Source organism: Acomys russatus, chromosome 5, assembly GCF_903995435.1.
Source record: "Acomys russatus chromosome 5, mAcoRus1.1, whole genome shotgun sequence".
NCBI classification, from domain to species: domain Eukaryota; kingdom Metazoa; phylum Chordata; class Mammalia; order Rodentia; family Muridae; genus Acomys; species Acomys russatus.
The window spans coordinates 75,349,559-75,370,302 of NC_067141.1; the positions used below are offsets into that span (position 1 = coordinate 75,349,559).

General features: G+C 45.9%; 1 protein-coding gene across 1 annotated transcript in view; it reads left to right on the top strand.

The window, feature by feature from the left end:
* Nhlrc2 (NHL repeat containing 2) overlaps positions 1–20,744 on the top strand; it is a 46,329-nt gene that overhangs the window by 23,966 nt on the left and 1,619 nt on the right. The window contains exons 6-10 of the mRNA XM_051146842.1: positions 10,703–10,802; positions 15,710–15,941; positions 16,684–16,806; positions 18,153–18,359; positions 19,417–19,636. Of these exons, the coding sequence (XP_051002799.1) occupies positions 10,703–10,802; positions 15,710–15,941; positions 16,684–16,806; positions 18,153–18,359; positions 19,417–19,636 (882 nt within the window). The remainder of the gene's footprint in view (positions 1–10,702; positions 10,803–15,709; positions 15,942–16,683; positions 16,807–18,152; positions 18,360–19,416; positions 19,637–20,744) is intronic.

A 20,744-nucleotide genomic window follows, 5' to 3' on the forward strand; every position in this document is an offset into this window, starting at 1 on the left:
ACCACTATCCTATACTTTTCAGAAAAGACAATGATGTCTGGTTAGCTGGGCCACTCTTGGATGAGAGTTCTAATTTAAACAATCTCATCTGACCTGCATCTTCAATGGATGTGGCTCTAACTATTTGTAAACTGACAGGATTGTGATTTCAGGAGCTGCAGAGATTATCTGGGGCTACTCACTGCTTCGCAGTTCCCTTGCTTATTCTAGTTGGAAAGTAGATATCAAAGAGGAAGCACCCCATCTTTTTCATTTTTAGAAAACTTTTCAAATAGGATAGCATCTTTTGCTTAATTAGAGAATATCACCCTACTGAGTTAGGCAGATGCTGGTAATAAGCGAGACTTGCTGTCTCTGTTGTCTCTATTGCCCGTGTGTGCATACTAAGAGAAACACTGGATTTCTTGTCATTGGTGCTGAGCAGCGCTGACATGGTTAACAGTGTCAGACATAGAGAAAGTAGGATGCACGGAAAGTAGAATTTGGAACTAAATGGTTCCTGTGATCTTGGCGTATTTGAATGGCTGCACATTTGGAATTCTTGCTTTGCTAGTGCTGTCTCTCAAGAGAAGGAAAACTTTATGTGTTCTATGTCAGATTCATAGCCAGTAGTTAATACAGTGATGGAGTTTCTGATGTTCACATTTGCTGCTGTGTCTTCCGTATCTATTAGTAATTATCACAGTGATGCCGTGTTAGGCAGACACATCAAACCTAAGCCCCTGTCTCTTACACACAAGCGGTGTTGGGGAGGAGTCAGCCCAGCCTGAGCTGGCCTGGACTTGCCCGGAGCTGTGTCTCGAGTCCACATCTTTTGTGCTTATGAGTAAATATGTAAATATCTGATATGCAGGATGTCTGATAAGTGACCCCTTTGGGGTCACAACCCACAAGTTCAGAACTGCTGATAGAAATATAATGATGACTCATAACATGTTTGTATAATTTTAAGAAATATAAATGTATATTTCAAAGTCAGTTTCCCTGTTCTGTTGTGGGTAGTTTTTAAGACACAGTCACCAGATACTCATATGTAGCCTAGGCTACCTAAGCATAGGGTGCTTGTGTCTGTAGGTGTGTGCCACCACGGCCAGCTAGCCAGGCTCCCGATTAAGAATAGAGCTTTTTCTTTAAGCAGCTCCTACTGACCTTTTTTTTTTAACCACCTCAGATAAATTGCTTTTGTTTTCTCAAACCATGGTGTAAAGAAATAAAAATGAGGGCTGAAAAAATTATATTGTCCATACATTGAACGATTGACTGAGCTACTTGCCTTTATTGTGTCTTCCTTTACAGTAGTCTTCTATCAGAGCATGCGCAGCCCTGTCATCCAGATCAGTGTGGGTGTGTTTGCATCGTAAGCTTATGTAACTGGCCCCAGCAAATGACAGTGGAAACTCTGGAAAGCCCAGGGACATGGTTCCTCTTAAGTTCTTTTCTTTTCTTTCTTTCTTTCTTTTTTTTTTTTTAAAGATTTATTCATTTGTTATGTATACAGATTGCATTATAGATGGTTGTGAGCCAACATGTGGTTGCTGGGAATTGAACTCATGACCTTTGGAAGAGCAGTCAGTGCTCTTACCCTCTGAGCCATCTCTCCAGCCCTTAAGTTCTTTTCTAATGTCTCCAAAATTTTATAAAACTTCCTTAACTTCTACGCTAACTCAAGAAGTGGGAGAAGACCGAATTATCAGGAAGAAAACTTGAAAGGGTTGTTCTGTCGTGCTCTTAAGCTGTAGCTTCTGTCTAGTGCACATCAATAGAACACAGGCACTCTCAGTGTGGACAGGGCGGAGCGTGAGGAAGGGACTCAGTAAGCTCCCTGTAGAAGTTAGGACAGGTGAGACATTGGGAGGTACACCCCCATACACCTAAACCTAAAAAGAAGGAAGGAAAAAAGACAAAACCCTACACTAGTGATTTCTGAAAAGAAGAGGGGACATGTGATCACACAGGAAGAGGGACATGTGATCACAGAGGAAGAGGGACATGTGATCACAGAGGAACAGGGACATGTGATCACAGAGGAAGAGGGACATGTGATCACACAGGAAGAGGGACATGTGATCACAGAGGAAGAGGAAACATGAGATCACAGAGGAAGAGGGACATGTGATCACAGAGGAAGAGGGACATGTGATCACAGAGGAAGAGGGACATGTGATCACAGAGGAAGAGGGACATGTGATCACAGAGGAAGAGGAGACATGAGATCACAGAGGAAGAGGGACATGTGATCACAGAGGAAGAGGAGACATGAGATCACAGAGGAAGAGGGACATGTGATCACAGAGGAAGAGGGACATGTGATCATAGAGGAACAGGGACTTATGATCACAGAGGAACAGGGACATGTAATCACAGAGGAAGAGGGACAGGTGACCACAGAGGAAGAGGGACATGTGATCACAGAGGAAGAGGGACATGTGATCACAGAGGAAGAGGGACATGTGATCACAGAGGAAGAGGGACATGTGATCACAGAGGAAGAGGGACATGAGATCACAGAGGAAGAGGGACATGTGATCACAGAGGAAGAGGGACATGTGATCACAGAGGAACAGGGACTTGTGATCACAGAGGAACAGGGACATGTGATCACAGAGGAAGAGGGACAGGTGACCACAGAGGAAGAGGGACATGAGATCACAGAGAAAGAGGGACATGAGATCACAGAGGAAGAGGGACATGTGATCACAGAGGAAGAGGGACATGTGATCACAGAGGAAGAGGGACATGAGATCACAGAGGAAGAGGGACATGTGATCACAAAGAAAGAGGGACATGTGATCACAGAGGAAGAGGAGACATTAGATCACAGAGGAAGAGGGACATGTGATCACAGAGGAAGAGGGGACATGAGATTACAGAACAATACTGAGAATCTTCAAATGATGCTCTTTCTCAGGGTTGAACATACATGTGCATATAGGATTTAGTTAGGTAAACTTTCTATATTACATATGTATTATTGTATTAAAAGTCAAATTAATATATAAAGAATTAAAGAAAAAATAGGTACATTAAAAAATGTCAAGTAACAAAGACAGATAACTTCAATATGTACTTGAACTCAGCTTAAGTAACAACATGCAGAAATAGACTTAAGGGGGTAGAGAGCTGGCTCAGAGGTTAAGAGCCTGGCTGCTTTTCCAGAGGTCCTGAGTTCAATTCCCAGCAACCACGTAGTGGCTCATGACCATCTATAAAGTGATCTGATACCATCTTCTGGCATGCAGGTGTACATGCAGACTGAACACTCATACAAAGTAATTGACTTAAAGTGATTGGTTATTCTAAATATATATGTAATTTTTAAATATGTGTATTTATAAATAGTGCCACAATTTCACCTAATTATACAATTGCTACAGTAAAGTAAAAATAATTAACAGTTAATTTACAAAAGCAAAGTTCATCTTATCACTTTAAATATGATGATAATGTCAATGTGTGATACTGATATTTACAATGCATTCATCTTTTAGCAGCTGTTTTACCACATTTCCTGAATGTGTTTTGGTTCTCTCTTGATTCTACTGATGCCTGTAAAGTGTTTCCTCGTAGAGGCCAGGACCCTGCGAGTCCTGAGTGTTTCAGATGGTCCATGGCTCTGAATAATTTATAGAAAGGGTACTGTGGTTGAATCCCGCAGCCTTCCTTGACTCTTTAATCAGCGTTTTTCTAGATACAAACTCCACTTTTCCTATATCACCTTTAATGCTTTGGATCCAGCAGGAATGTATCCAGCTGGTAGTCTGTAAATAAACAAAATGTATTTGGACGCTTACATGCTTAGATATGTCACATGACAGCCATTAATGCTCTAATCTAAGCTGGGGGTGGGCATGGTAGCACATCCTGTAATCCCAGCACTCGGGAGACAGAGGCAGACAGATCTCTGTTAGTTTGAGGCCAGCCTGGTCTACAAACCAAGTCCAGGACAGCCAGGTATACACAGAGAAACCCTGTCTCTAAATAAATAAATAAGTGTAATCCAATGATGTAGGCATGTTTAAAGGGATCAATTTCATGCACTGTGGCCTGTGCACTTTCATTTTAAAAAACAGCTGTATCTTTATATCTAAAATTTGACAGAAGAACCTTTTTCTATATAATAATTTTACTGACTTTTTTCCATACAGTATCCTTTGATTATGCTTCCCCTTTCCCCAACTCCTAGGGTCTCCCCACCTCCTGACTTCACTCCCTTTCTTTTTCTCTCTCTTGAAAAAACAGACAACACACATATACATACACAGACAGACAGACACACACAGACAACACACATGTACATACACAGACAGACACACACAGACAACACACATGTACATACACAGACACAGACAACACACATATATATACACAGACAGACAGACACAGACTACACACACGCACTAATAGACATACACACTAATGATAATAATCCACAAAATCAGAAACCATATTCTATAAGCAAAAGACCAATAAGACCAAAAGATTAAAAAATTCCCAGACAGAGCAAAATAAGACACAGAAAGTCTACAGAAGTACCATTGAGTTTGTTTTGTGTTGGTCATCTACTGCTGGGCATGGGCCCATCCTGAAGTTTGGTCTGTATACCCAGTGAGGCTCCATTGAAGAAAACTAAGTTTTCTTTAGCAAGTAAGTGCCAGTAGCAGGTAGCTTCTTGGTTAGGGGTGGGGGCTCTGTACACTTCCCCTCACAGTGCTGGCCCCGGTTCGAATCTGTACAGGCCCTAGGCAGCCATCATCTCTGGGTTCATATGTGCATCAGTCCTGTCGCGTCTGGAGGACACTGCTCTTTGTAGTCATCCAGCCCCTCTGGCTCTTAAAATCTTCCCACACTCTCTTCTGCAGAAATCCCTGAGGCCTGAGGGAGGGATTTATGAAGACATCTATTTAGGACTGAGTGCTCCAAAGTCTCTCACTCTTTACATGTTAGCCACTTGTGGGGTTCTATGTTAGTTCTACTGCAGGAGGAAGCTTCTCTGCCATAATATGATAAACTATCTTGTTTCAAGTTAATGAGGTAAAATTTACAAAAAGAAAATTTTATTCTCACTATGTAGATCTGTGATTTTTGATAGATGTATACAGTCACATAACTATGACAGCAGTCAGGCTCACCCCAGATCGTTCTGTGGCGGCCCTCTGCTCAGGCCCCGCGCCCGACTCTAGCCTCGGGCACCAGCCATTTGTGCTTCCTCACAGCAGCTCTTTCTGTCTGCCTTCCTCCACTGAGGATGACGAGGATGGCGCTGTCAGGATCCTGGTTCTAGTTTCCTGCTTCTTGTAGAGAAGCAGCCAATCTGTGGCTCAGCACACTGCATTCAGGGGCCTCTAGTTGCAAAAAGTTACAAAGACAGTAATGCCTCCATCAACATTTGTAGTTTCTATTTGTTTGTGGTAGTAATTCACTTACTTCTCTTGGGTAAATGCCTAGGAATGAAATTGATGACATTTTCCCCAAGTGGCAGTCTTCTTTGGGACCAAGCATGGGCTTGAAATCATTGCTTCAGAAAAATTTTAAGCCAAATTTCTTTTTAAACTATGCTGATTTCTTGCCTTTTCCTGAGCTGAGAAAATGTTCAGCCTTCATTTCAGGAGACATTTTCCCTTGATAGGAAGGCTGGGCCTGTTGCATTTCCTGAGCAGTCTGCCTTGCCCTTGCTCTTGGTCTTCTCTGTGGAAAGTACTTTTCTTCCGGCAGCTTTCAAGCCTTTGCCTTGACTTTCAGCAGGTTGGCTGCTGATCCTGAGTTATCCTCCTGGGCTGCTGTGGGTCAGTGTCGTTTTGGATGGATGCTGTGCTTGACTGGTTTAATCACTGCTAAGATAACTGTGTGCATAGACACCTTCTAGTTCCTCTAGCTGGGCTGGTGCCATGGTTCCAAGGTAGGAGGTGGGGTCTCGCTGCCTGGGGTTCTTCTTGGTGGCATTCTTTTCCCTTGGGGTTCTGTCCTGTCATCCCACTCCACAGAGGCCACATGGTGATTCTCTCTGTGCTTGCCTCTGCAGGACGGACCTTTGCTGTTTGTTACTTTGTGCTTGGCTGTCATTGGTGCTCCAAAGTCCTGGGGAGACCAGCAGCCCAGTGGCAAAAGAAGAGTCCTCCGCTGTCCTGCCCTCCCCCACAGCTCTGCTGTCCTGCCCCTCTAACAGAGGACCTCCCCTACAGCGAGGACCTTCCCTGATGCCCTCCCACAGTTGCAATTGGTCTTTTCCTGTGCCCTAGGGTGCCAGTTGGCTACTTTCCCTGGAGGCTGAAGGCAGCTTTATAGGCTCTTTCAGAACCATGGAGCTGACCTGTTATCCCTGCAAATCTCACAACGGCCAGCAGGAGGGTGCTGGTCAGGTTTTTCAAAGCGAGACTTCAGGTGTTTTTCAGATGTCTTTTACTGAGTTTATTCCTATTTTTAAATGTATTTTAGTAATCTTTGTTGATAATTATGTTTCACCTTTTAAAACTTTTTGGACATTAGAAAGGGTAAACTAGTTTCTCTTCCTGGAGTTGGAGGCTGCAAGTGCATCTGAGCATTTCAGCATTAAATGAGCCCAGGTGCCTTGACTAGGGCTAGTACAAGGGTCAGAGGCCAGCGGAGGGAAAAGCAAAAGGACTGAGCAAAGAACTAGACACACAAGCTCTCCCCACAGTGCACTACAGAGGAGCTCAGTTTCAGGCCCAGCTGTGCAGATGTTAATACTTAAGCTCTGTTTTATAAAATGATGGTCATGGTAGGGCGCCCAAGCTCTCCATCCTCAACAGGGTGTAGTCTGGAGGGTTTTTGATGTCTCTCACCACTGTTTGGGTCTTAAAAGCTCCACAAAAGCAGACCCTGAGCGGACACAGCCTGTGCATCTGCACTTACCTTGTGGCTCTAAAGGAAATCAGTGCACAAAGGCCAAGAAGAGACACGTGTGCACTTTGTGACAGCACACTTTACCTTTGCACGTGCAGGAGACAGCTGTCCTGGCCTGTGTAGAGAAGCAGACAGCAGAGGCCTCGCTGACCTCTCAGTCAGGTGTGCAACAGCAAAGCTCTCCCTCTAAGGGCAGGCTCTAAAGACTCCTGAAGCTGGAAGTGAGCGTCTCATCTGTCCTGTGCCGTGTCTGTGTGTCTGTCTTTTCTTTTTGTTTATTTGGAGTCAGGGTCTTGCTTGTGTAGCATAGCTTGGCATATGGAACTGACTGGGTGGAACTAGCTCTGTGACTTTCCTGAGTGCTGGGAATACAAGTGTGTGCCACATACGCAGCAAAAGGGACAGAGGCTCATTTTAAGTGTGAACAGAGTAACATAGTTAAGATGTAATTCTCCAGTCACCCCTGATTGGCACCTCAGATCAAGGTGGAAATGGTTCAAACTGATCAAATTCTTCATCCATTTGAAACGAGCAGCCAACAGCATTTGGTCCGTGAGAGAAAGCGTCAGTAAGGGTGAGAGCAGGGTTTATAACCCAAGAAACAAAATTTGAAGCTGGCCATTGATAGTGCTCCATAGTGGTGGCTGGTGAAGAGGACACGTGCACCCCTGGGTAGGTGTGTACTTACTGGTGTGGTGTTGTCTAGCTCCGTCACAGACGTGCACCATCTGTCTGCAGATAGAGTTTACAGCACCCTAACGTTTTCACATGTGAATTCCAATCCTTCTCGAGCAATTTCTCACATACAATCCTGTACCTGCTGGTACTTGCAGTTTCACTGATAATATTTGCATTTATTTTTGCTTCTACTCCACAAGCTGGGACCTTCCTGTGATACTATAGAGAGGTAATGGTAGCGCTTCTATCTCATTCATGTTGTGCATTCCATCATTAAATATGACATTTGCCATCAATTCTTTTGAAAGTATTCCTTATCGAAATAGATCAGTTATCCATGGATCTTAGCTTGCTCAGAATTTTTATGACTAAAAACATTAAAAGGCTGTATTTTCATATGTAACTTGTGAATTCTTAGCCCTGTTAGACCACCCTCAAGCCCAACCCCATTGTAAATTATCTGAAAAAAAAAAAATCAAAGTGAAATCCACAGTTGTATAATCTAACTACACTTATATGTCTTTAAAATAGAGGGGAAAAAAGAAGTCACTAATAATTAAGGATTCGTACTGGCCTGGCCTTGAGTACGTGCAAGGCAGTGTCAGTTGTGTGTGCAAAGCTGATTAGCGGCGAGATTCTGCTCCCTTCGGTGTGGTGACTTGGGAGGATAGTGGCACAGGTTTGCCGTGTTGTCCGAAGTAAGAAAGGAGTCTGAGTGGAGTCCTGTGCTAGGGGCTGAGGGTGTGAGTCCTGGGGGCAGGAAGGAGGGAGCGAAGGCCTGCAGCTGTTGTCTAGGACCCTGCATGGGCGGGGATGGCAGTGGCTTCACCTCCAGAGTCGGTGCTCACCCTTTGGCCATTGGCCACTTTTGAGATGGACAGTCCTATAGCCTCATTTGACAGGTGAGCAAAGTGGGCAGAAATTGGAGCCAGGATTCAAACCCTGAACTGTTAGGCTCCTTAGCCATGGAAGAGCTGTTCTTCGAGTCCTCTTGTTTCAGAGGCTGTCAGCACACCGGGTGCATAATTTAGTCCCATCAGGGAGAATTAGGAGTGTTTAGTAGTGGGCTTCAAACTATAATTGTCTACAGTCTCCGTGCCTTAGTCCTAACATGCCACTGGATAAATACAGGCCTTGGAATATTGTGAGTGGGAACATTCCAGCTGTTGTAAAAGTGAGCATTATTCATTTGTGCCTTTTGTTTATATTACTCACTGGAGCTTTTGTCTTATTTTGTTGTTATTTCCTTAGTTAATGATACCACTATCTAATCAGGAACTTGGACTCATTTTCATTGTTTGATATGAGTTTATACTCTAAATTTGTGACAGCCTTAACACAAGTGAGCAGCTGTAAACGGAGTGCATTGTTGGCTGGCTTCTGTTGTAGCACAGGTGTAGTCAATGCTTATTACTGAATTGGGAGACCTGTGGGAGACATTGTCGTAGTCCTTACCCTCAGTGGCACCGTCTCCAGACTGTTGAGTTTGTAGACACGTTGATGCTTGCCTCGAGCACAGGCTTTGAAGGTCAGAACCAGATTCATGAACTACTGCTCATGCCTGACATCAGAGCATTGCTGCCTGTGGGTGCTTCCATCTGAGAGTCATTACATCTGAAACAATGGAATATTCTATTAGCTTAGATAACTTAGTCATTTTCATAGTCCCAGAGACTAGCCCTAGAGTAACTGATGAAGCAATGTGTGTTGAAAAATTAATGGTGCAGGTCTTTTGATCTGGGCTTAAAGTGATAAAGCAGAGGCTGAGTCCTCAGAATACACAGACAGCAGAGTCCCCTCTAGCACCTCCTGCATCTGCAGGCATGGTTGTGTATGAAGGAGGTACACTGCAATATTTTCTACTGTGTAGCAATTAAGAGCAGAGAAAGGACCAGGGGTCGGGGTGCACACCTTAAATCCCAGCATTTGGGAGGCAGAGCTCAAGGCCAGCCTGGTCTACAAAGTGAGCCCAGGACAGCCAGGGCCACACAGAGAGACAACAGCAACAACAAAGAGCAGAGAAAGGGCCAGCACCTCCAAGGCTGAGGTGGTGGATTTTTCTTGGCTAGCTTGGGCCCAGAGTCCAGTTCCTTCCTTTGCTCGCTGGTGACCTTGCATGCTGACTTCCCTGTGCCTGGTCACTTCTGGAATTAGACCTTCTAACAGGGCTCCTTAGGCCTCTCGTGGGCCTTTGAGAAAACTGTAGTGAGTTCTTGGAAAGTGCTTGGAATTACAGCATCCATAATTACTTCAGAACCATCATCACTGTAGGTTGTTTCTGTTGTTACTAAATTGAAAGGCATTTAAAAACTATTACTAATTAAGGAAAAAATACCCTTCTCATCACAGAAGTCTTGACGTTAAAGAAATTACAAATAAAATAACTTTCTATAAGATGTCTCACCAGACAACTTTTGTTAAAATTTCTCAGTCATTTCAGAATACTTCCTAATTAAATATGTTAACAGAATTAATCTGAGAAATGTAGCTTTGTTCCCTTATAGTAAGTGTGACATCATTCAATGTCTAAAAGTAGAATGGTAAAATTATGGTGGCAAACAGCTATATTACATTATATTGTACTTTTTTTTTTTTTTTTTTTTTTTTTTTTTTTTTTTGAGACAGGGTTTCTCTGTGTAACCTTGGCTGTCCTGGACTCACTTTGTAGACCAGGCTGGCCTTGAACTCACAGCGATCCACCTGCCTCTGCCTCCCAGCCTGGGACTGCAGGCATGTGCCACCACACTGATCTTACAAGCATCATTTCTTTGATGGAAATCACCAGAGTTTTCTTAGAGAATGTCAGCCCATTTTTTGTGCCACATAATTTTTTTAAATCACTATTTAAAACATTATTTCCAGAGATACAGATTGACATATTGCTATGAAGAATGTGTGGATTTGGTTTAAGGAAATGTTAATTGCTTCAATTTTGTCATTACACATTGTAAACATGTACCGAATTATCACCCTGAACAGCACTGCATTTAATTTTTTTAAAAATCGACAATTTTGGGTTCTCGTGAAACTGTTGCAGGTGAGGAGCTACGTCTGTTGGAACAAATCTGCTAGGAATCATCTTCAAAATAGTCGATTTATAAAAAGTAGTGTCATCCATGGACTTCAGACATGCATATAATACATGCTATTTATTTTCATAAAGGTTCAGAGGTCCAAAGAAATGACATCCTGTGGATAGCCATGGCAGGAACTCATCAGATATGGGCGCTCCTCCTGGAGTCTGGCACACTGCCAAAGAAAAGGTACGTGGTGGTGCCCTGGGAGGACTGTGCTCCTCCAAGTCCCCAGAGTTCCCTTTCATAAATCACCATGTTCGCAGCCCTGCAAAAGCATGGAACTGGTTTCTTCTTGCTCACTCCTGTAGACTCACTGGGGAGTGCTGGGCCAGCCCTTCTGCCAGAGATAGGGAGGAGGGGGTGCTAGCTCACTGGCTGGCTCTCAGAGCTGCCACCCAGAAGACGTTCCTCCTCACTTGGATTTGTGTTCCACAGCTCTGGTTAAGCCCAGACAGGACTCAGATGCCAGATGGGGCTTCAGTCCTTTACAAGAGCACAGTACAGTGTCTGCGGCCACTCCTTCAGGTGCTTGAGTGCTGCATGGCACAGCGGCTAGCAGTCCCAGCTGCTTCTTTCTGTGTGAGCATAGGAGAGCAAGCCCCTTTCCCTCACTGCCATTTCCCATCACTATCCGTGTTTGTGTGACCTCAGGGGATTGCTGTGTGTTGTTCAGCATCCCACAGGTGGCTGTCCATGTCTGAAGGGTCAGTCCAGGCACCGCTTGCTTTCAGGCTAGAATGGATGGACCTTGAGATTAAAGGTCCCACTCAGGGGCAGCTAAGGCACATAGCTTGGGCACTAGGCCTCTTGAGGAGAGTGGAAAGTGAGTCATGGCTTAGCTCTTTTTAGAATGAGACTGCAGGTCTCAAAAGGCAATGGAGACTCCACAAAGCCTGTGATGATACCAAGTGTTACAGCTCCTTGTTTGAGCCACTGTGTCAAGCACAGCAGCAGAAGCAGGCAGATGTCTGAAACCCACCGGCAGGCAGGTGCCCTGAGGCATAGGCCAGAGGTCAGCACCGAGCCTGCAGCGGTGGTGGAGCAGGCCCCAGCAGCTGCAAAGGCAGTTCCACCACTGCTGCCTGGCTTCCAGGTGTCCAGCAGTGGTTACCCCCTCCCCTTGAATAAAGGGGGTCTCAGGTGCTCTTGGTGGAGGAGTGGCAAGAAAGAGAGCTCAAGCACCCCACAAGCTAGCCAGCCTTTATTTATAGACCTTGGGCGGTGGGGAGGAGGAGTTTTGAGGATGAATGTGTCTGATTGGCTAGGGCTAAGGGTGCCAGGCTGTTTATTCTACATACAGTGGTCATGGAGGGGAGGGGGCTCCCAGGACAAGAAGGAGGAAGCCGTGCTTAATTATCCTATGTGTGAGGGGGTGACTTCTAGGTACAGTTAAAGGCCATTTGCTGGGGCTAGGATCTACTCAGCATAGGGAGGGGTACTTTCAGGAATTGTCTGTGTTTGCTTATCAAGTTCCTTATCAGGATAGGGTGGGCTTGTAATCTTCCCTGAGAGCTATGACATTCCTTACAAAATCTGGGGTTACCAGATCAGGTGGAGTGAGAACCCCACTAAGAACAGGGAGTCCAGCCTCATAGGCCAAGCTATCTGGAGAAGTCAGACTTCAGCCTTAGCGGGCAGTGTCCTGCAGCTGTGTTAGGAGTCTAGCCCAGCACTGGCACATGAGGCCATAGAGTGCCTCTTCACAGGGTCTCCTGACGCCTGCCTTCTCCCTCGCCTCAGGCAGAGCTTGTCTTTCTATTTCTTCCTACTAAACTACCTCTTAAAGAAGGGCGCCTCGGCCATTTATGTCTTGTGTCCTCTTCCTCGTACTATGCTTGGGATATACGAGCTCAGTAAAAGCTTGCAGAGTAGCAGACAGATGCAGGTCTGTCCTGAGCCTTCTGCGCTGTGATAAGCACAGTGACCGACAGCAGCCTCGGGTGGGGAGGGGGTTATTTCATCTTACAGCTTATTGTCCATCCTCGAGGAGCCTGAGGAAGGGGCTCAGTAGAGGCCGTCAGTGCTTCTGACTAACTGGCCACATTTGCTTCCTTGTATGTCCAGGGTGATACCGCCCACAGTGGGCGGGGCCCTTATGTCAATCATCACTAAAGAAAATGACCACATGTTTGTCCACAGGTCGATCTCATGGAGGCATTTTATTAGTTGACACTTCCTCTTCTCAGATGACTCCAGTTTATGTAAAGTTGACAAAAAAACTGACCAGGACAGAGTCATAGACCAGAAAATTGTTATGTAACACAGAAAGTACGTGCTAGCCTTCACCGTTATTTTCTGTTTTGTTTGCGTTTCACTTTTTGTGCAGGGTTTCTCTATGTAGCCTTGGCTGTTCTGGAACTCACTGTGTCTCCAGACTAGACTCAAACTTAGAGCTCTGCTTGCCTCTACCTCCTGAGTCCTGGGGTTGCAGGTGTGTGCCACCCCTGCCTGGCCTAGTACTACCACAGTTATCAGTAGTAAGGGACAGCTGTCCAGCAAGTTCAAGATCTCAGATGTCCAGGGTGGGCGTGGGACACAGTTATGAAGTCTTTTATGATAACCGTGTGTCTAAAACAGTGGTTCTCAGCCTGTGGGTTGTGACTTCTTTGGGGCTAAATGATCCTTTCACGGGGGTCATTTTTAAGACCATTGGAAAATACAGATTTTTACATTATGACTCATAACAGTAGTAACATTACAGTTATGAAATAACAACGAAAATAATTGTAGGGTTGGGAGTCATCACAACATGAGGAGATATATTAAAGAGTCACAGTGTTCGGAAAGTTGAGAACCGCTGCTCTAAAACATTTGTTAAATATTCTTTTACTAGGCACAGTGTTAGACAATAGGGATGAAATGGAATGCTCTCTGTGTTAGAGATAAAATGAAGACACGCCTACCCTCAGAAGAATCAGATCAGCAAACAGTGGGAAGTAGAGGAATCGGGTGTCAGCAGAGGCTGTGCGGTGTCTTTAGCTGAGCTTTCCATGGAAGGGGTTGGAAGTGCCGTGGAGGACTCGTGTGGCAGAGGTCTTTCAAGCAGCCCTGATGCTAGTGTTGTCAGTAATCAGGTCATGCTGCACCTTGAGTCCTTTTAAGAGATTTGGACATTCTAAAAGCTGTTATAGAAAGGAGGGAAGGACAGGAGGACCCGGAGGGGACAGGGACACTGCAAGACCAACAGAGTCAACTAGCCTAGACCCATGGGGCTCACAGAGACAGAAGCACCAACCAAAGGGCACGCATGGACTGACCTAGGCCCCTACACATATGTAACCAATGGACAGTTTGATCTTCACATGAGTCCCCTACTAGGTTGAACAGATGCTGTTTATGACATAGACTCTGTTGCCTGCTTTCGATCACTTCGCCCTAGCCAGGCTGCCTTGCCTGGTCTCAGTGGTTGAGAAGGAGCTCAGTCCTGATACAGCTTGATGTGCTGGGATGGGTTGTTGGGGGAGGCTCTCCTTTTCTGAGGACAAGGCAGGTGGGGGTGTAAGAGGGTGGGAGGGAGGAACCGGGAGGAGAGGAGGGAGGGATGTAAAGTAAATAAATAAATTTTTTAAAAAAGAAAGAAAGAAAGCAGGCTGAGCAAGCCATGGGAAGCAAGCCAGTGAGCAGCACCCTCCATGGCCTCTGCTCCAGCTCCTGCCTCCAAGTTCCTGCCCGGCTTGACTTCCTGTCCTGACTTCTTTCAGTGATGAGCAGTGATGTGGAAGTGTGACCCAAATAAACCCTTCCCTCCTCCTTCCCCCACCTCCAAGAGAAAATCTTAAGCTAGGACATGGCTTGATTGCATGTGTTCTTGAAGGAGCTCTCATAGTGGAGCAAGACACGCTCCTGGAGGCTGCAGCTGCCGTGCAGGCTCGGGACAGCAGTGACGTGAGCAGGAGACTGCCAGTCATACTTAAGGCATAGTTACAGCAGAAGCCAGACTGTGTTGTCAGGGCTGCCTAAGCCTATTGTAAGAAAGGCTGTCACTATTGGTAATAGGAAAATGGTTGCTCAAGTTACGTTGATCTGCATCTTAATTTTGTGGGTGCATTGCTACAAAGATAGTATCTGATACAGATTGTAGGCAGTGGTGACCCCTGGTGCTTTAGTGTCACGGATCTCCCGCTCTGTTACCACAGGATTCCTTTCTAATGGCGTTAACTTCTTCACTTGCAGTGTAAGTTTTGCACATATTTCTCTGGCCATCACATCTGAGTGGGTTCTGTGAATAAATGGCCATTCATTCTGTGTCCTTGCCTTCTGTGCCCTACTTCCAGCCCGCTTTAGCTTTGGGAAGGGACCAGTCTAAGGGCTGGTGGCGTTGCACTTCTGTGTGAGGTGCTATTTTGGAGATGGTGTACACGTCGTCTCTCACTTTGCACTTGAAGTCAGCATCCGCTGTACCGTGTCTCAGTACCGTGTCCCCTTTTATTATCCTTTTAGCATAAATTTAGAAATCAAGGTGTAAACTTTCTCTGCATTACAAAGGCAATCAGCAGTGGTCCTTTGCAGCATTTTGAGACACAATCTGCTGCATCTGTAGCTGCCCTGGCCTTGAGACAGCTGTGTGCCACCATGTCCTGTGCTGCACTTCTATACACTTCCCAGTGTATAGAAGAGATGGGGTTTGTATAATTGATTATTTAATGCACTATAGTTATTATGTCATTTTCTTAAATGGTCATGCTCAGAGACATGGCTTCCTTAAATCTAGTCTCTGCTTTACAGAGGACATGGATATTTTTAAAGCAAATTAAAGCTTTAAATGATCAAAAACTAGATAAATTCCTGATTTTGTACAAAACTAAGAAGTTAAAATGAAAATGAAATCATTTTGTTATTATCTCCTAATACCTGATGGTTGTTGTTGTAACTCAGGGATTTCTTATCTGGTATGAGACTGTCCTCTGTAGTCAGTGTGCTCAAGAGACGTGAGGGGCCGTGTGAGGAGCTTCACCTGGAGAATGAATGACTGGACTGCTGGCCCAATGGCAGGCAGTGGCCCTGTGCGCCTGTTAAGCAGTGCTGTCACCATCTGTTTGGTCATTTACCTTCCTTTAGTAACGTGTGTACCCACCTATGAACTTGTCTTTCAGCGAGCTGAAAAAAGGGACCTGTCTTCGCTTTGCTGGAAGTGGAAATGAGGAGAATCGAAACAACGCGTATCCCCACAAGGCGGGTTTCGCCCAACCTTCCGGTCTCTCTCTCGCCTCCGCAGAGCCCTGGAGCTGCCTCTTTGTGGCGGACAGTGAGAGCAGCACAGTGAGAACCGTCTCGCTCAGAGATGGAGCTGTGAAGCACCTTGTGGGAGGAGAACGAGACCCCATGGTAAAGACGCCACTGTGTGTGCGCAGGGAGCAGCTCCTGGGGTGGGAGCCACAGGTGAAGTTTAGGAGGTTCAGACTCCATGGTAAAGACGCCACTGTGCGCAGGGAGCAGTTCCCTGGGGTGGGGGCCACAGGTGAAGTTTAGGAGGTTCAGACTCCATGGTAAAGACGCCACTGTGCGCAGGGAGCAGCTCCCTGGGGTGGGAGCCACAGGTGAAGTTTAGGAGGTTCAGATCCCATGGTAAAGACGCCACTGTGCGCAGGGAGCAGTTCCCTGGGGTGGGAGCCACAGGTGAAGTTTAGGAGGTTCTCTCTTGGCCGTCTGTGACAAGGTGCAAGCAGGTCAAAGAACGTGTGACTAGAAGGAAACACAGAGGAAGCCTTTAGGAAGAAATGCTGGCCCTGCCCACAGAGCTTAGGCTCCAGAGGAAGGGAGAAATAGTGTCTGCTTTTGGCCAGAAGAGAGTGTGCTGGGTTGGTAACGGGATTAAAACGAGCACTAGACTTGCAGACGTGTCCTGTCCTGACCAGATGTGGGACTGCTGTGAGTGGAACAGCAAGGTAGCAAGTGCCAGGGCACAGACTGTCTGCCTGACTCCAGTGTGTTCACATGCCCAGCTCTACCGTGAAGTCAGAGCGTTAGCTTCTGCTTTAGCAACCCTGTGACCTAATTATCTCCTGACAAAACACTGAAAAATCTTAATAACTGCTGTTTCTTTCTCTTCAAAAAAATAAAATAAAAGAATCTATTTGCTTTTGGTGATGTTGATGGAGTAGGCCTCGGTGCAAAGCTGCAGCATCCACTGGGGGTCGCATGGGATGAGAAGAGGAGCGTGCTGTATGTGGCGGACTCCTACAATCACAAGGTGAGCCCCTCTGAAGACACTCCTGCTCTTCACCACGGGCCTCCGCCCAGCACCACTTCAAAGAACAGAGCGACCACGGCTCAGTGTGCTCAGTGTGCGCAGCTCACTGGGGCCTTGCTTGCCAGAAATTTATACCTGAACTGACCTAAATGTATGAACTGTGACCTATCAGAGCTGCTCGGTAATGACTCAGGAAATAAAGAGCCATGTTAGGGAGAGAGTGTGAGCCGGTTGGTCAGGTTTCATTCTGTGGTTGTGACAAAACTGGCCAGAAGCAACATAGGAGGTGAAGGGTCTGTTTGGCTCGCCCTCCCAGGTAAGTCCTTCACTGAGGAAAGTCACAGCTGACACTTAGGCCTGGCTTGCTTGCTGGCTCACTCAGAGCCCCAGGCTTAGCTAGCTTTCTTTTGTCACCCAGGACCCAGCCCAGGGATTGGTGCCACCCACAGTAGGGTGAGCCTCCCCACATTAATTAACAAGACAGTCCCTCACAGGCAGGCCCACTGGCAATCTGATCTGGGCAGCTCCTCGCCTGAGACTCCCTTTTCTGTCGACTCCAGATTGTGTCAGGTTAAGAGTTAGAGCTTGCTGGGACACTAGCAGAAGACCTTTGAGCTGTTAATGAGCTCTTGGCTGTTAGTGAGCTGTTAGTGTCAGTGAGCTGTTAGTGTCAGTGAGCACGAGCAAAAGGCCCATCCACCTTCAGCGCCACTTCCACTTCCTCTAGCTGATTGTGTTGTTCTTTTTTATTTTTTTTAAATATTTATTTATTATGTATACAGTACTCTGCCTGCATGTACACCTGCAGGCCAGAAGAAAGCATCAAATCACATTATACATGGTTGTGAGCCACCATGTGGTTGCTGGGAATTGAACTTAGGACTTCTGGAGGAACAGTCAGTGCTCTAAACCTCTGAGCCATCTCTCCAGCCCGATGAGTTCTCTGCAGTGTGATGAGCAGCCCACTAAGCTTGTGACCTCACCAGTAGCTGTCCTCAGACAGTGCTCTCAGGAAAGCAGGTTAACTGTGGAAGTGTGCTCTGTAATGCAGGAAAACCTTTAATTTCAGAAAAAAAAATTCTGGAAACAAAAACCAAAAAAACAAAACAAAACAAAAGCCCATGGTATAATTAAGATTTTATAAAAGTTATACTCTTAGGATAAAAATGTTCTCTCCTTTGGTGATGTAATTTGAATATTGGGATTTTTGGGAAAATATAAAAATATCTACTGTTTTGAGATTGATTTACTGAGACTACTAATGGCAGGTGGGACCCCTGGCTCCCCTGGCACTGCTGTGAATAGTGATGGCCTCAGGGGAAATGTTTGTTTGTTTGTTTGTTTAGGTTAAAGTTGTGGATCCAAAAACAAAAGACTGTACAACCTTAGCAGGGACTGGAGATGCAAAGGACGTCAGTTCCAGTTTCGCAGAGTCAGCCTTTAATGAGCCCGGAGGCTTGTGCATCGCTGAGAGTGGTCGGCTGTTATACGTAGCAGACACTAACAATCACCAGATCAAAGTGATGGATTTAGAAACAAGAACAGTTTCCGTGGTGAGTTCTCTTAAAACAGCTCAAAGGATGTGGGTTTTCAGAGTGACACTGAGCCTTGAGGCATGTTTGATTGGCTGCCTCTCTGGTGGTATGCGTTTGGGTCTGAGGAAGTGGGTGCCCCTGCTGTGTTCTGGGATAACTAGACCAGCAGGCTTGCTTTGAGGAGCTTCTGTTAGTCTTAAAATATAAGTTCCATCTGTTCTGAGCATTTAAGGAAAATGCTGGAATTCAGAGAAAATTGGATGAACCTTTACTAAAAATAGAGGTCAATCTGCTTTTAAATGTGTAGAAGTCATGACACACACTTTATTTGTATGCCGTGTGGACTGGTTGTTTTATTGTGATCCTTAGATCACTGCCTACTGTCTGTTTCCTGTGGTGAATCCACTACCAAATCATCTTCAGAAGTTCCAGATCCACAAACTCTGAAAAGGAAATGGTCTGAGAAAACCTGACCAAGTTCAAATCAGTAGAAAGTCTGTTGCCCACTGCCTTTTAATGTATCCTAGCTGCCTGGTTGTGGAGGGTGGCTTTTTTTTTTTTTTTTTTTTTTTTTTTTTTTTTTTTCTAAGTAGTGTTTGCTAGGTAATTATTTTAAAATAACCACCAAATATCATCAAAAGTGTCATCTCTTGCATAGATTTTTCTTGGAGTTATGACTATGTATTATACCCAGTGTCCTTAAATTTGTAAAGCTTTACTTTAATTTCCTGCCATTTATAGTCCTTCAGACAATCAGTCTAACTCTGTGTCCTTAGGTGGTCTGACTACTGAGGCAACTGTTTTCTCTCTACCCTGGAAACAGTCTTTAGACTAAATGGCAGCAGATTTCACTGATGGAGAACTTCATGTTTCTTCCCAAATCTAAGGCTCAGGGGTCTTTCCCTCCCTCCCCCTCTGTCCCTCCCTCTCCCTTTCTTCTCTCCCTCTTTCCCTCCCTCTGTCCCTCCCTCTGTCCCTCCCTCTCCCTCCCCCTCTCCTTTCCCTCCCTCCCCCTCTCCCCCTCCCCCTCTCCTAAAAGGTCTTCTGCTTTAATGCACATCGTCTGCTCTTCTAGCTGCCGATCTTCAGCTCTAGCAGTGCGGTGGTAGACGGCCCCTTCTCTGGAGAAAAGCAGAAGACTGTGCCCAAAGTGCCGAAGTCTGCCCCAAACATTAGCCTGCCCCCTGTGACTGTGCACCCTGGCCAGACTCTGCAGCTCCAGCTTAAGCTAGCCCTTCCCTCAGGGACAAAGCTGACGGAAGGTGTGCCCAGCTGCTGGTTCCTGACAGCTGAAGGTAGGAGTGTGTGCCATAGACAGTTGGTAAATCACCGCTGTTAGTCTGTTTTCTATCTGTTATGTATTTTACTGCATGTTTGGGCAAGATTAGAGAGAATGCTGTGAAGACGTGTGACTGGAGCTAGAACCCACTCAGGGAGTTGTCTCTTGGCCTTTCCTCGCCCTCTTCCCTTCCCTTGAAGCCTGAGGCGCGTGAGACCCTGGCAGCTCTGAGCAGTGCAGCCTCTGTGGAGTAGACTTGCCTGCGTGGCCACCTCATTCTACCGTCGTCATTGTGTCCCTAACAGAACCACTTAAAGTTGAAACCTCCCCTGTAATCCCAGCACTGGAGACTGCAGTAGAGAGCCACAGGTTCCAGGCTAGCGAGCTGCACAGTGAATTCTGACCATCTGGGCTGCAGAGTGGGAGCCTGCCAGAAAACCCAAAATTAATTAAGTAAAAAAGGTCTGAAGAGGAGAAATAAGGTAGCACTTCTTTATTTAAGCCTTTTTCTGTAGCTTCCCTCTGGGCCCTGTGGACATGACTCCTCCTCGCACAGTTGACAGTGAGGAGTCGGGCGCTGCTGCTTAGTGCTGCCCGGCATTGTCGTCCCCTGGACAGCAAGTCTAAAGAGCAGCACTGCAGTCCAGAACCCTGAGCGCAGGACTTCTTGGCTCAGGGGAGCTCCTCTGTCCCAGTGTCCCACGCTCTTTCACACGTTCTCACTCAGTCTTCCGTTTCCTTAGTTCCTTCTCTCATACCCTTTCACACACATATTTTTCAATGTTACCCTAACCCTGGCCGCGTGCCTACTTACCTTTTACATTCTCCACACAGAAGCGGCTGATCTGCGCTGTCAGTGTGATGTCCAGACCAAGGAGAGTCCCTGAACCTGTGCTCCCCAGGCTATCCCACAACTCCTCTCTGGCCTCCTGGGGTCCTAGAAAGACTTCAGCTCTTCTGCTTGTGTCTGTCCATATGAAAGCAACCCTTTAATTGGGGATCACATACTTAATTTCTCTCCATGTAAAGGCCAGGATTTTTGTTTTTAAAATAAGATACTGACAATTAACCTTTGTAACTCTGCATTCTTAAACATGCAAACTATTGAATGCTGACTGATTGTC